Here is a 14563-nt window from a genome sequence, read left to right as displayed (position 1 = left end):
TGTTCACCACCATCTCTTATCTTCCCCCATCGAAAACCTTGATCTTTTCTACCCCCGGTAATTCAGCCCAGAGTCCTTGCAGTGTTCATATGTTTTATTCCTCTCCCACCTCCCCCCAAGTCCTCCCGATGTCCCTGCTCTCAAATGTTGTGTTTGTGTCCTTCCCCCTCTTCCCCCTCTCTTTTGTGTCCTTCCCCCTCTCTCCCCATCTTGTCTGCCGCTCCCCTTGTTTTGTTTTTTTTGTGTGTCGGTTTGTCTTTTTGTGTGATTAATGTTAGCTCTTGATGTGATGGGGGTGAGTTGCTTGAAGGATGAAGTGGGACAAATCGTTGTCGACCAAGATGGAATTAAAGGAAGATGGAAAATATATATGGAAATGCTGTTGAATACAGAGAATGAATGGGATGGCAACATGGAGAGTAACCCAGTTTTAGGACCGGCAGAGAAGATAACTGAGAAGGAAGTTGAGGAAGCGATAAAAGCAATGAAGAGTGGAAAAGCGGGAGGGCCGACGGGAGTTGTGGGAGATATGTTGAAGGCAGCAGGAAGTTGGGGTGTGAAGAGAATGACAGAGATCTGTAATCTGGTGGTGAAAGAAGGCCGCATTCCAGTGGATTGGGAACTGAGTACCCTCGTCCCTCTATACAAGGGGAAAGGTGACCCTCTGGAGTGTGGCTCGTACCGAGCGATAAAGTTATTGGAGCATGGAATGAAGGTATTGGAAAGGGTGTTGGAGAGGAGGATAAGGAAGAAAGTGAAGATCGACGAAATGTAGTTTGGATTTATGCCAGGAAGAAGAACGACAGACGCGCTTTTCATTGTGAGGCAGTTGCAGGAGAAGTACATGGAGAAGAAGAAGAAGTTGTTTTTTGGGTTTGTTGATCTGGAGAAAGCATTCGATAGGGTTTCACGCAAAGTATTGACATGGGCATTGAGGAAGTTAGGAGTGGAGGAATGGTTGATCAGAGTAGTGATGGCAATGTACAAAAGAGCGCGCACAGCTGTAAGGACGAAGGACGGGAACAGTGGTGAGTTTGAGGTGAAGGTGGGAGTGCATCAGGGGTCGGTACTAAGTCCACTACTATTTGTAGCTGTGATGGAGGTGCTGGCTCAGAACGTAAAGGAGGGTTTACCGTGGGAGTTGTTGTATGCAGATGATCTGGTGTTGATTGCGGAAAGTATGGATGGACTGAAGGAAAAGATGAACAAGTGGAAGGAATGTATGGAGACAAAAGGTCTGAAGGTGAATATCGGAAAGACGAAGGTGATGGCAAGTGGTAAAGCATGTGTTGAGGTGGAAAGAACTGGGAAGTGGCCGTGTGCTGTGTGCAGGAAGGGTGTCAGAGTGAACTCCATTCAATGTACAATGTGCGCTGAGTGGGTTCATCAAAAATGTAGTGGTCTGAGAGGGTCATTAACCAGTGTGGCAGCTACATTCAAATGTAAGGTGTGCACAGAGGGAGCTGAAGATGGAGGAAATGTTGAGTTGGATCTTGGAGACGGCGTGAAGCTGGAAGGTGTGAAAACATTTTGCTACCTCGGAGACATGCTGAATGGAGAAGGTGGATCAGACTCGGCAACGGTTGCTCGAGTGAGATGTGCATGGAAGAAGTTTCAGGAACTGAGTGGCGTGCTGATGAGGAGGAGAGTGTCGCTGAAGCTGAAGGGAAAGGTGTATGCTGCATGTGTGAGAAGTGTTATGATTTATGGGAGCGAGACATGGGTAACAAACGTAGAGCAGCAACGAAGGCTGGAAAGGGTGGAAATGCGAATGGTTCGATGGATGTGCAGAGTATCGTTGAGAGAGAGGAAGACAAATGATGAATTGCGAAAGATGATGGGAATATTGCCTGTGATTGATGCTGTGAAGACGAACAGGTTGAGATGGTTTGGTCATGTGTTGAGGAAGGATGAAAGTGACTGGTTGAGAAGAGTGATGGAAATTAATGTAGAAGGAAGTAGAGGACGGGGAAGACCGAGAAAGACTTGGCTAAAGATGGTGGAAGAAGAAATGCGGGCAAGGGGGTTAACAAGGAGAGATGCAGAAAATAGGGCAAAATGGAGAAGATTGTCATGGGGACCACAAGGCTAACCCCCGCTCTAGCAGGGAAAATGGCCTTAAAATGCATGTTGTTGTTGTTGTTGGTTCCTGTGGGTCTTTGAGGGTGTTTGGGGTCTTTTGGTTCTTCTGAGTCTTTAAGGGTCTTTTGGCTCTTAGGGGTGTTTTGGATCTTCAGGGTATTTTGGATCTTTGTGGTAATTTGGGTCTTCAGGGTCTTCAGAGTATTTTCGGTATTTTGGCCCTTTGGGGTCTTTGCGGTCTTCATTGTATTTAATGTCTTCGGGGTGTTTTAGGTCTTTGGGATATTTTGGGTTTTTCCGGGTCTTCATGGTGTTTTGGGGCCATTTGGGTCTTCAGGGTCTTTTGGATTATCTGGGCCTTTAAGGGTGTTTTGGGTCTTTAGGGTCTTCTGGGTCTTAAGGGTCTTTTGGTTCCTCTGGGTTTTTCGGATATTTGGTGTATTTTGGTTCTTCTGGGTATTTTTAATTATTATTATTATTATTATTTTTTTGTATACAAGATCGAGGCTCGTGAAAGAGCTAACATTTATCACACAAAAAGTCAAACCGACACATAAAACACAAAATAAGGGGAGCAGAAGACAAGATGGTTAATGGTCTTTTAATGATGTTAATGGTCTTTAATTTAATGGTCTTTTGGGTATTCAGGGTATTTAAGGGTCTTTGGGGTCTTCGGAGTCTTTTGGATCTTCAGGGTCTTTTGGATCCTCTGGGCCTTTCAGGGTATTTTGGGTCTTTGGGGTCTTCAGGAGCTTTTGGGTCCTCTGAGTCTTTAAGAATCTTTGGGGTCTTTTGGGTCTTCGGGTATTTGGGTTTTCAGGATATTTTGGGATCCTTTGGGTATTCATGGTCTTTACGGGTCTTCATGGTATTTTGGGTCTTTGCAATCTTCAAGGGTATTTTGGGTCTTCGGGGGTCTTGTTGGTCTTAAAGGGCTTGGAGGACTTAAAGGGTCGTCAAAGGTCTGAGGGGTCTCAGCAGAATGAAGGGTCAAAGGTATATTCCAACAGTACGTAATTAAGAGTTCATGGACTGTTTTGGGTGTTAATTTTATTTGAGGAAGAAGACGTTTGGGTCACAAATAAACAAACATACAATCACCACCATATACGCTCCATGATAATAAGATTTTCATTCTGAAACTCAATCTTTAAATTGATTTTCATTCTGTTAATTTTCATTCTGAAGTAGAGGATGTGTGATGTAATGCTCTTCCTGCTCCATGTGTGTTTGGTTCCGTGTTTTGTGAAATACCACATGCCCTTTGGACTCGTGGGAAATCGCGTGTGATCTCGCGAGAGCAAGCCACACAGTTATGGCCTGCCAATAAAGCAGTTACCTTACACCTACCTGGTAACGCTTCACAGACATTCATGCAGCCACCTTGCTCATATCAATTGTGCACCATACATCCTCAGACATAGAAACCCGTCTCGAGATCATCCACAAACTGATTGAGAAAGCTGAACTGTTGTCCATAAAACAATGGTGAATCAACATTTGTTTATTTGGCTCCACACCATCACATTCATGGAAATCGATGAACATTCATAAAGAGAACAATAGATTTCAATTGCAGCAAAGGCATCATCCCACAAGTCGATCAAAGTCCTTTGTTATGTTAAACTTTAACCCTTTAATGGCTCATTATCTTCACAATCGGAAGAAACAAAGTTTGTAATTCAGGCAAGGCACTAACACCTGAGGTTTAGAAACCACTAGTGTAGAGAGAGTAAACGACGAGGTTCAATTGTGGGTCCTCAATGGTCTGTGGTGAAGCTGCCACTGATGTGTTTCCCAAACCCATTTGGTTACAACAAGTTATGGTCTCCTGGAGGAGGCAAGGGAGGAAGTCTCTACACGGTTATAGTGATAGGAAACCAAACTCGGGGCCTAGTGTGGTTATTAACCCAGCACATTTGTCTCCATCCAATAAAGGGACACCAGCAATGATGTACAACAACTTGCTCGTCAAACATCAGGGTGCTCTCAAAATGTGGTATTCGTAATATAAAAATGACTGATCCACGCTCGGCAGGTATTAATAACAGGTTCCTTTTTTAAAACAAAACATTTTGGAATTTCAAGCCCACCACCAGGTGTGTGTTTAAACAGGAAGGAAGGACAACAGCAATGCATGCAAGAACTCAAGCAACCAATCAGAAGTTACTTTCAAGTCAGCTGGGTGCTCTTGGCTCCTCGCCAACACCTCCTGCCAATCGATGAACAAGAAGAGCCACCTCGTGTGCCAAGCAGTCTGCACTTTCCTGGAGACGGTATCATGCATGTTTCGTTTTTGGAAGAAAAAACATTTTCAGCTTTACATAAATACTAACACCAGCACACATGTATTAGGAAGTTCATGCACGGGACACACAGCCCTGGTATGGGCACGCTTGGGCATGGGTCTCTGATTGAGCACGAAGCGTGGGCATGGGGTTCTGGCACGCTTGGGCATGGGTCTCGGATTGAGCACGAAGCGTGGGCATGGGGTTCTGGCACGCTTGGGCATGGGTCTTGGATTGAGCACGAAGCGTGGGCATGGGGTTCTGGCACGCTTGGGCATGGGTCTCTGATTGAGCACGAAGCGTGGGCATGGGGTTCTGGCACGCTTGGGCATGGGTCTCTGATTGAGCACGAAGCGTGGGCATGGGCTTCTGGCACGCTTGGGCATGGGTCTCTGATTGAGCACGAAGCGTGGGCATGGGGTTCTGGCACGCTTGGGCATGGGTCTCTGATTGAGCACAAAGCGTGGGCATGGGGTTCTGGCACGCTTGGGCATGGGTCTTGGATTGAGCACGAAGCGTGGGCATGGGGTTCTGGCACGCTTGGGCATGGGTCTCTGATTGAGCACGAAGCGTGGGCATGGGGTTCTGGCACGCTTGGGCATGGGTCTCTGATTGAGCACGAAGCGTGGGCATGGGTCTCTGATTGAGCACGAAGCATGGGCATGGGGTTCTGGCACGCTTGGGCATGGGTCTCTGATTGAGCACAAAGCGTGGGCATGGGGTTCTGGCACGCTTGGGCATGGGTCTGTGATTGAGCACGAAGCGTGGGCATGGGGTTCTGGCATGCTTGGGCATGGGTCTCGGATTGAGCACGAAGCGTGGGCATGGGGTTCTGGCACGCTTGGGCATGGGTCTTGGATTGAGCACGAAGCGTGGGCATGGGGTTCTGGCACGCTTGGGCATGGGTCTCTGATTGAGCACGAAGCGTGGGCATGGGGTTCTGGCACGCTTGGGCATGGGTCTCTGATTGAGCACGAAGCGTGGGCATGGGGTTCTGGCACGCTTGGGCATGGGTCTCTGATTGAGCACGAAGCGTGGGCATGGGGTTCTGGCACGCTTGGGCATGGGTCTCTGATTGAGCACGAAGCGTGGGCATGGGGTTCTGGCATGCTTGGGCATGGGTCTGTGATTGAGCACGAAGCGTGGGCATGGGGTTCTGGCATGCTTGGGCATGGGTCTCGGATTGAGCACGAAGCGTGGGCATGGGGTTCTGGCACACTTGGGCATGGGGAATGGGGCTCAGGGATCGAGCACAAAGTGCGGACAAGAGGTTCAGTAAAATTTGGGCATGGGGAATGGGGCTCAGGCCCCGCTTGGTGCATGGGGCTCAGGGATCGAGCACTAAGTGGAGGCCTGAGGTTCGGGCACACTTGGGCATGGGGCTCGGGGCAGGCTTTGGCATGAGGTTGGGGGCACGTGCTTGGGTATGTACCTTGGGGCACGCTTGTGCATGTAGCTCTGGGCATGTGGTACTGGCACACTTGAGCGTGGGGCACTGGCATGAAGCAAGGGTATGCTCACCAAATGTTTTGCTTTTTTCGTTGGCTTCTCCCCCTCCTCCTCCTCCTCCCCTGCTCCCCTCTTCCCCCCCTCTTCCTCCCCCTCCTGCCCTCCTCCCCCCCTCCTCCCATACTTCCCCCCTCCTCCCCTACTTCCCCCCTCCTCCCCCTGACCCCCCTTCTCCTCCTCCTCCTCTCCTCCCCCGCCTCCCCCCTCCTCCTCCTCCCCCCTACTTCCCCCTGCCCCCCCCTACTTCCCCCTGCCGCCACTCCTCCCCTTCCTCCCCCTGCCCCCCTCCTTCTCCTCTTCCTCCCCTCCTTCTACCCCCTCCTCCCCCCTACTTCCCCCTGCCCCCTCCTCCCCCCTACTTCCCCCCGCCCCCTCCTCCCCCTCCTCCCCTTCCTCCCCCTGCCCCCCTCCTTCTCCTCCTCCTCCCCTCCTTCTACCCCCTCCTCCCCCCCTTGCTCCACCCCTCCCACCACAATGCTTCCTCGTGTCCAACCTTCCTGCTTGTGGGTTTATCTCCTGACACCATAAGGCGAGACCCATGTGGACTCATCATGTCCTGGGAGGGGGGTGGGGCGGTGGGTGCCATCCGAGTTGGCAAACTTACTATTGATTACAGTTTATTTCGGACTGTCATTTCAATTGTAATCAATATTAGATTACTCGTAAAGTCGGATATCTTGTGGAAGGATTCTTCCCATGCTGTAATATCAGCTTAAGCTTCTTGGTTCATCTAGGCCTAAGTAGAATCCCTGTATATAGAGTCCAACAACTTGCAATTAGAAGCCATTTTGTTTCCATTGTGTGTGAAGCATAACGTGCCCATTTTATAATCAATCTATCTTTATCTGCACCCAAAAGGTTGACTATATCACGTAATGATTCATTATGCCTCCGCCGACGAAGTCGCCAGAGGCACTATGTTTTCAGGTGTCCGTCCGGCTGTCCTGTCCGTCTGTCCTGTCCGTCTGTCCTGTCTGTCTGTCCTGTCCTGTCCTGTCCTGTCTGTAACAGGTTGTCGTTACAGTGATAACTTGAGAACTGCTGAAGGGATCTTAATCAAACTTAGTGCAGGTATGTACAAGAGGTAAAGATGAAATGATTAGATTTTTGGGTCACGAGGTCAAACAAAGGTCACGAGTGTCAGAGGTCATGTTAGGTAGAAATCCTGTTACCACGATAACTTGTGACCCAGTGATGGGATTCTGACCAAATTTGGTACATTTATGTATAACTAGGGCATTGCCCGTACTATATCTATATCTAAAATTATATCCCCCCCCTCTATTTACATGAAATGGTTTGGTCCAAAGCGAACGGCTTGCGAGTACGGTGACAATCCCCCCCCTCTATTTACATGCAATGGTTTGGTCCAAAGCGAACGGCTTGCGAGTACGGTGACAATCCCCCCCCTCTATTTACATGAAATGGTTTGGTCCAAAGCGAACGGCTTCCGGAGTTTGGTAAAGAAATCGCCATCGCGTGCACAAACGCGCAGGAAAGCGAATGAATCGCAAATTCGTTTTTATTAGTTTTAAAACATAGTTTAACGCCAACATAGTTTGCAAACGTGAAATAAATGAATACGCTCTCAAATGTGCCATCCGAGGCAGAGTGTGTCCGCCACGTTCGGCACACGCGATAGTTCGCTGCTCTCTGATTGGTTGAATCGTTTTTTGGACATAGCTCGGTAAGCAATTGTCCGATTAATATGAAACCTTGAAAAGGCACATCCTCGGGTCCCCAGCAATATACCTGGCAAGTTAAAAGTATATCGGACCCGTGGTTGTCGAGAAACAGCGGTCACAGACAAACGTACAGACGTACAAACGTACAGAGATTACTGGAATTATAGATAGACTAGGGCATTGCCCGTACGTGGGTGCCCGTTCCTTGCCAAAAAAAAAAAAAACGCTACCCGTACGCTCTACCCCGCCCGTACGCCCGTAAACAAAAAAAACAACGCTCTTCGCTTCCGCCCTTCGCTCTGACTGAATTGGGAGAAATAATGCGCATATGAAATCGAGAAATTATTATTTTCTCCGGAAGAAATCGAATTACGAACCGTAACGTAATGGCGGTCAGCTCGTAACGCGCTCAGCTCCGCTCGTTCTCACATCGGCCACGCCTACGCAACAAAGCGTTCTGTGATTGGCTGCCGGACCGGAAGTTCGCAAATCGTCGCAGTTACGATGAATCGTTTTAATTTAATCGCAGTTTGAATTCGTTTTAAAACATAGTTTAACGGCAACATAGTTTTCCAACGTGAAATAAATGAATACGCTCTCAAATGTGCCGTCCGAGGTAGAGTCTGATCGCCACGTTCGGCACACGTGATAGCTCGCTGCTCTCTGATTGGTTGAAGCGTTTTTTGGACATAGCTCGGTAAGTACTTGTCCGATTAATTTAAAACCTTGAAAAGGCACATCCTCGGGTCCCCAGCAATATACCTGGCAAGTTTAAAGTATATCGGACCCGTGGTTGTCGAGAAACAGCGGTCACACACAGACACACAGACACACAGACACACAGACACACAGACACACAGACACACAGACACACAGAGATTACTGGAATTATAGATAGACTAGGGCATTGCCCGTACGTGGGTGCCCGTTCCTTGCCAAAAAAAAAAAAAACGCTACCCGTACGCTCTACCCCGCCCGTACGCCCGTAAACAAAAAAAACAACGCTCTTCGCTTCCGCCCTTCGCTCTGACTGAATTGGGAGAAATAATGCGCATATGAAATCGAGAAATTATTATTTTCTCCGGAAGAAATCGAATTACGAACCGTAACGTAATGGCGGTCAGCTCGTAACGCGCTCAGCTCCGCTCGTTCTCACATCGGCCACGCGCCCACGCCTACGCAACAAAGTGTTCTGTGATTGGCTGCCGGACCGGAAGTTCGCAAATCGTCGCAGTTACGATGAATCGTTTTAATTTAATCGCAGTTTGAATTCGTTTTAAAACATAGTTTAACGGCAACATAGTTTTCCAACGTGAAATAAATGAATACGCTCTCAAATGTGCCGTCCGAGGTAGAGTCTGATCGCCACGTTCGGCACACGTGATAGCTCGCTGCTCTCTGATTGGTTGAAGCGTTTTTTGGACATAGCTCGGTAAGTACTTGTCCGATTAATTTAAAACCTTGAAAAGGCACATCCTCGGGTCCCCAGCAATATACCTGGCAAGTTTAAAGTATATCGGACCCGTGGTTGTCGAGAAACAGCGGTCACAGACAAACACACAGACACACAGACACACAGACACACAGACACACAGACACACAGACACACAGACACACAGAGATTACTGGAATTATAGATAGATGATGTAAAGAGTCACTGATTACATTTTGGGCAAGAGGTCAAAGGTAAAAGTCTGTAATAAGTCTAGAATTTGAGAATGGCTAAAGGGATCTAATTGCAACTTCCCCTAATTGCAACTGCAACTAATTATAACTAATTAATTAGTCTAATTAGTCTAATTAATTACTAATTAATTAATTAATTATATAATTATAACTAATTAGGGAACTAATTGCAACTAATTGCAATGGCTTATATTTTGGGGTCAAGAGGTCAAGGGTCAAAGTCTTTAATAGGTCGATAACCTGAGAACAGCTTAGTTTATCTAATTCAAACTTGGTACAGGTATGTATAATGATGCAAAGGTTAAGTGATTCGATTTTGGGGTCATAGGTCAAAGTTCAAAGTCTACAATAGGCCTGTAACTTGAGAACCGCTGAAGGGATCTAATTCAAACTTGGTACAGGTATGTATAACGATGTAAAGGTTAACTCTTTCGATTTTGGGGTCAAGAGGTCTCATTCGATTTTGAGGATATTGAGGAAGAGGATTTTGGGGTCAAGAGGTTTTGGGGTCAAGAATCTCTCTTCAATCCCACTCCTCCCTCCAGGTCTTTAAAACAGCTGTTCACCACCATCTCTTATCTTCCCCCATCAAAAACCTTGATCTTTTCTACCCCCCGCTAATTCACCCCAGATCCATTTTTTTGAAACACCAACTTCTTTCCTGGAAGTCCGAGCAGTGTCCATATGTACAAAGTGAGTGAGTACAAGAAACACACACAGGTAGTGACAGAATGGAGAAATTTGAAAGAAGTGGAAGAAGGAAAGTGAAAGACAGAGATGGAGGCACACCATCCATGCCAGGTGTGCACACCTTGAAGAGAGTAGAGAATTAGAAAATATAACAACTGTGAGCAAAAAAAGAGAAAAAGCTTGAGAAGATTCATTGATTGATTGATTGCTCTGCTTCAAGGCAGGTCCTTGTCTGCTTGGTGAGAGTGATACTAGGTGGTTTGCCATTGCCTTCCCAGCAGTTAGTCAGGGCAGGAATTTGTAATTTGTTCAGGATGCCGGTGATAAGTCGCCTAATCTTGGTGAAGGACACCGTCGGATTTTTAACGTACACCAACTAACGATAGCAGATGAGACACCCGGCTTAATGTCAATCCGAGGGATGGCACGTGATGATGAACTAACCTGCCTGTGAAGCACCATCATGACGTCATGTCTATCTATCCTTACCTGGTGCGGTGTGCATATGATTAGTACTGTGGCTTTTGCATTTTATCAAACTTTCCCCGAATCCAAGATGGCTATTTGATTTTTTTTGGTTTGTTTCGTTCATTATTCTGTTAATGCAAAATAATCTATGTCCACAAAGTAAATTTAGATGTAGGGAGAGAAAAGGAAAAGGAAATTATAATGGCAGAGAAACGCAACAGGTAGATAAAAAGGTGAGGAGATGAAAGTCAAAAGTGATGGGAATACAGAGATGATGAATGAATGATCGTTTTAAGGCCATTTTCCCCACTAGATCGGGGGTCAGCCTTGCGGGCCCCATGACAATCATATCGGGGGTCAGCCTTGCGGGCCCCATGACAATCATATCGGGGGTCAGCCTTGCGGGCCCCATGACAATCATATCGGGGGTCAGCCTTGCGGGCCCCATGACAATCATATCGGGGGTCAGCCTTGCGGGCCCCATGACAATCATATCGGGGGTCAGCCTTGCGGGCCCCATGACAATCATATCGGGGGTCAGCCTTGCGGGCCCCATGACAATCATATCGGGGGTCAGCCTTGCGGGCCCCATGACAATCATATCGGGGGTCAGCCTTGCGGGCCCCATGACAATCATATCGGGGGTCAGCCTTGCGGGCCCCATGACAATCATATCGGGGGTCAGCCTTGCGGGCCCCATGACAATCATATCGGGGGTCAGCCTTGCGGGCCCCATGACAATCATATCGGGGGTCAGCCTTGCGGGCCCCATGACAATCATATCGGGGGTCAGCCTTGCGGGCCCCATGACAATCATATCGGGGGTCAGCCTTGCGGGCCCCATGACAATCATATCGGGGGTTAGCCTTGCGGGCCCCATGACAATCATATCGGGGGTCAGCCTTGCGGGCCCCATGACAATCATATCGGGGGTCAGCCTTGCGGGCCCCATGACAATCATATCGGGGGTCAGCCTTGCGGGCCCCATGACAATCATATCGGGGGTCAGCCTTGCGGGCCCCATGACAATCATATCGGGGGTCAGCCTTGCGGGCCCCATGACAATCATATCGGGGGTCAGCCTTGCGGGCCCCATGACAATCATGGTTCCCTGTTTGAGGCAATGTTTTTATGGCCGGTAAAGATAAATATAAGAGATAGACATTGAACATGAGGAATGAGTGAATATTAAATACATATTTATAAGGAGAAAAAGAAGAACAATGAAATAGAGTTATTGCATTTAGACATTTAAACAATGAAATAGACATTTAAATTTTAGTTGAACATCAAGAAAAAGGTCTTTCTCCCATGTTGATGTTTTTTTATCATATTTTGCCACCAAAACACAGGATACAATCAGGTCATATTCGTTATTTTCACAGAGTGAAAATGACCGATTTTGGGGGGGATGGAAACAAAATGGCGGACACGGCCACCTGACCAGAATTATTCCTGACACGCCATGTCAGGATTCTCTATACAGGGACGCTAGGCCTAAGCCCTGGTATCCAGGCATGGGCTCGGCTACGTTGGACCTAGCATCGTAGGTATGCGACTGTATTTCCTCACCTGGGTTTCTGCCTCGGCATACACTCGCACCATGTCCTCGGTGCCCGAAGGTCTTACGAAGGCGCGTGCTTGTAAGTGACGGTGTACCCTTTCCTCTATGGCCGCCTGCAGACCATCTGGATGGGTCACTCTCCGCTCGGCATCCGTCGTCGTAATCCGCTGACGGTCCATAACCTAAAGGTGACAAAATTATCAATTATCACCCGATACCTACAAAAGCTTTTGGTAAAAATGTGAAAACCTTTTCTGAAAAGAGAAATCAGCAATTCCTCTTCCACAAACACAAAGGTAACAGAAGAGCGAGCTGAAGAGAGTCATGTGCACATCGCTTACCTGTGCATTCTTGTTCAAGTACAAGTTATCAAGCAATACTGCATTACACTGTACACACACACACACACACACCTTTACTTTGAGTTGCCTACTCGGCAGGTCTGTGTAAAGAGCATAAAGCTGGGGTAGCGAGAGATCCAACAGCGACAACATCATCTGCACGGCCAAAAGGTCAGATAGAGCATCTCCCACAGCCTGGAGACAGGAATGCACAGGTTATACCTTGGAGACAGGAATGCACAGGTTATACCTTGGAGACAGGAATGCACAGGTTATACCATGGAGACAGGAATGCACAGGTTATACCTTGGAGACAGGAATGCACAGGTTATACCTTGGAGACAGGAATGCACAGGTTATACCATGGAGACAGGAATGCACAGGTTATACCTTGGAGACAGGAATGCACAGGTTATACCTTGGAGACAGAAATGCACAGGTTATACCATGGAGACAGGAATGCACAGGTTATACCTTGGAGACAGGAATGCACAGGTTATACCATGGAGACAGAAATGCACAGGTTATACCATGGAGACAGGAATGCACAGGTTATACCATGGAGACAGGAATGCACAGGTTATACCATGGAGACAGGAATGCACAGGTTATACCATGGAGACAGAAATGCACAGGTTATACCATGGAGACAGGAATGCACAGGTTATACCATGGAGACAGAAATGCACAGGTTATACCATGGAGGCAGGAATGCACAGGTTATACCATGGAGACAGGAATGCACAGGTTATACCATGGAGACAGGAATGCACAGGTTATACCATGGAGACAGAAATGCACAGGTTATACCATGGAGACAGAAATGCACAGGTTATACCATGGAGACAGAAATGCACAGGTTATACCATGGAGACAGAAATGCACAGGTTATACCATGGAGACAGGAATGCACAGGTTATACCATGGAGACAGAAATGCACAGGTTATACCATGGAGACAGGAATGCACAGGTTATACCATGGAGACAGAAATGTACAGGTTATACCATGGAGACAGGAATGCACAGGTTATACCATGGAGACAGGAATGCACAGGTTATACCATGGAGACAGGAATGCACAGGTTATACCATGGAGACAGGAATGCACAGGTTATACCATGGAGACAGAAATGCACAGGTTATACCATGGAGACAGGAATGCACAGGTTATACCATGGAGACAGGAATGCACAGGTTATACCATGGAGACAGGAATGCACAGGTTATACCATGGAGACAGGCATGCACAGGTTATACCATGGAGACTGGAATGCACAGGTTATACCATGGAGACAGGAATGCACAGGTTATACCATGGAGACAGGAATGCACAGGTTATACCATGGAGACAGAAATGCACAGGTTATACCATGGAGACAGAAATGCACAGGTTATACCATGGAGACAGGAATGCACAGGTTATACCATGGAGACAGAAATGCACAGGTTATACCATGGAGACAGGAATGCACAGGTTATACCATGGAGACAGGAATGCACAGGTTATACCATGGAGACAGGAATGCACAGGTTATACCATGGAGACAGAAATGCACAGGTTATACCGTGGAGACAGGAATGCACAGGTTATACCATGGAGACAGGAATGCACAGGTTATACCATGGAGACAGGAATGCACAGGTTATACCATGGAGACAGGAATGCACAGGTTATACCATGGAGACAGGAATGCACAGGTTATACCATGGAGACAGAAATGCACAGGTTATACCATGGAGACAGGAATGCACAGGTTATACCATGGAGACAGGAATGCACAGGTTATACCATGGAGACAGGAATGCACAGGTTATACCATGGAGACAGGAAAGCACAGGTTATACCATGGAGACAGAAATGCACAGGTTATACCATGGAGACAGGAATGCACAGGTTATACCTTGGAGACAGGAATGCACAGGTTATACCATGGAGACAGGAATGCACAGGTTATACCATGGAGACAGGAATGCACAGGTTATACCATGGAGACAGGAATGCACAGGTTATACCATGGAGACAGAAATGCACAGGTTATACCATGGAGACAGGAATGCACAGGTTATACCATGGAGACAGAAATGCACAGGTTATACCATGGAGACAGGAATGCACAGGTTATACCATGGAGACAGGAATGCACAGGTTATACCATGGAGACAGAAATGCACAGGTTATACCATGGAGACAAGAATGCACAGGTTATACCATGGAGACAGAAATGCACAGGTTATACCATGGAGACAGG

General features: G+C 47.5%; 1 protein-coding gene across 3 annotated transcripts in view; it reads right to left on the bottom strand.

The window, feature by feature from the left end:
• Positions 1-3570: 3570 nt before the first annotated feature.
• PGM3 (phosphoglucomutase 3) overlaps positions 3571-14563 on the bottom strand; it is a 44645-nt gene continuing 33652 nt past the window's right edge. For 2 of the 3 annotated variants that reach the window (XM_068116526.2, XM_068116527.2), the window contains 3 exons: positions 12386-12508; positions 11981-12154; positions 3571-4349 (listed from right to left, as the gene is read on the bottom strand). In XM_068116526.2, the coding sequence (XP_067972627.2) occupies positions 4260-4349; positions 11981-12154; positions 12386-12508 (387 nt within the window). In that variant the 3' untranslated portion in view covers positions 3571-4259. The remainder of the gene's footprint in view (positions 4350-11980; positions 12155-12385; positions 12509-14563) is intronic. The other variant, XM_068116528.2, reaches the window with a different exon arrangement.

The sequence above is a fragment of the Myxine glutinosa genome, chromosome 5 (assembly GCF_964187855.1).
Source record: "Myxine glutinosa chromosome 5, kmMyxGlut1.1, whole genome shotgun sequence".
NCBI lineage: Eukaryota > Metazoa > Chordata > Myxini > Myxiniformes > Myxinidae > Myxine > Myxine glutinosa.
Note: the sequence above shows the minus strand (reverse complement) of the source record. Positions and strands in the feature narration are given on the sequence as shown.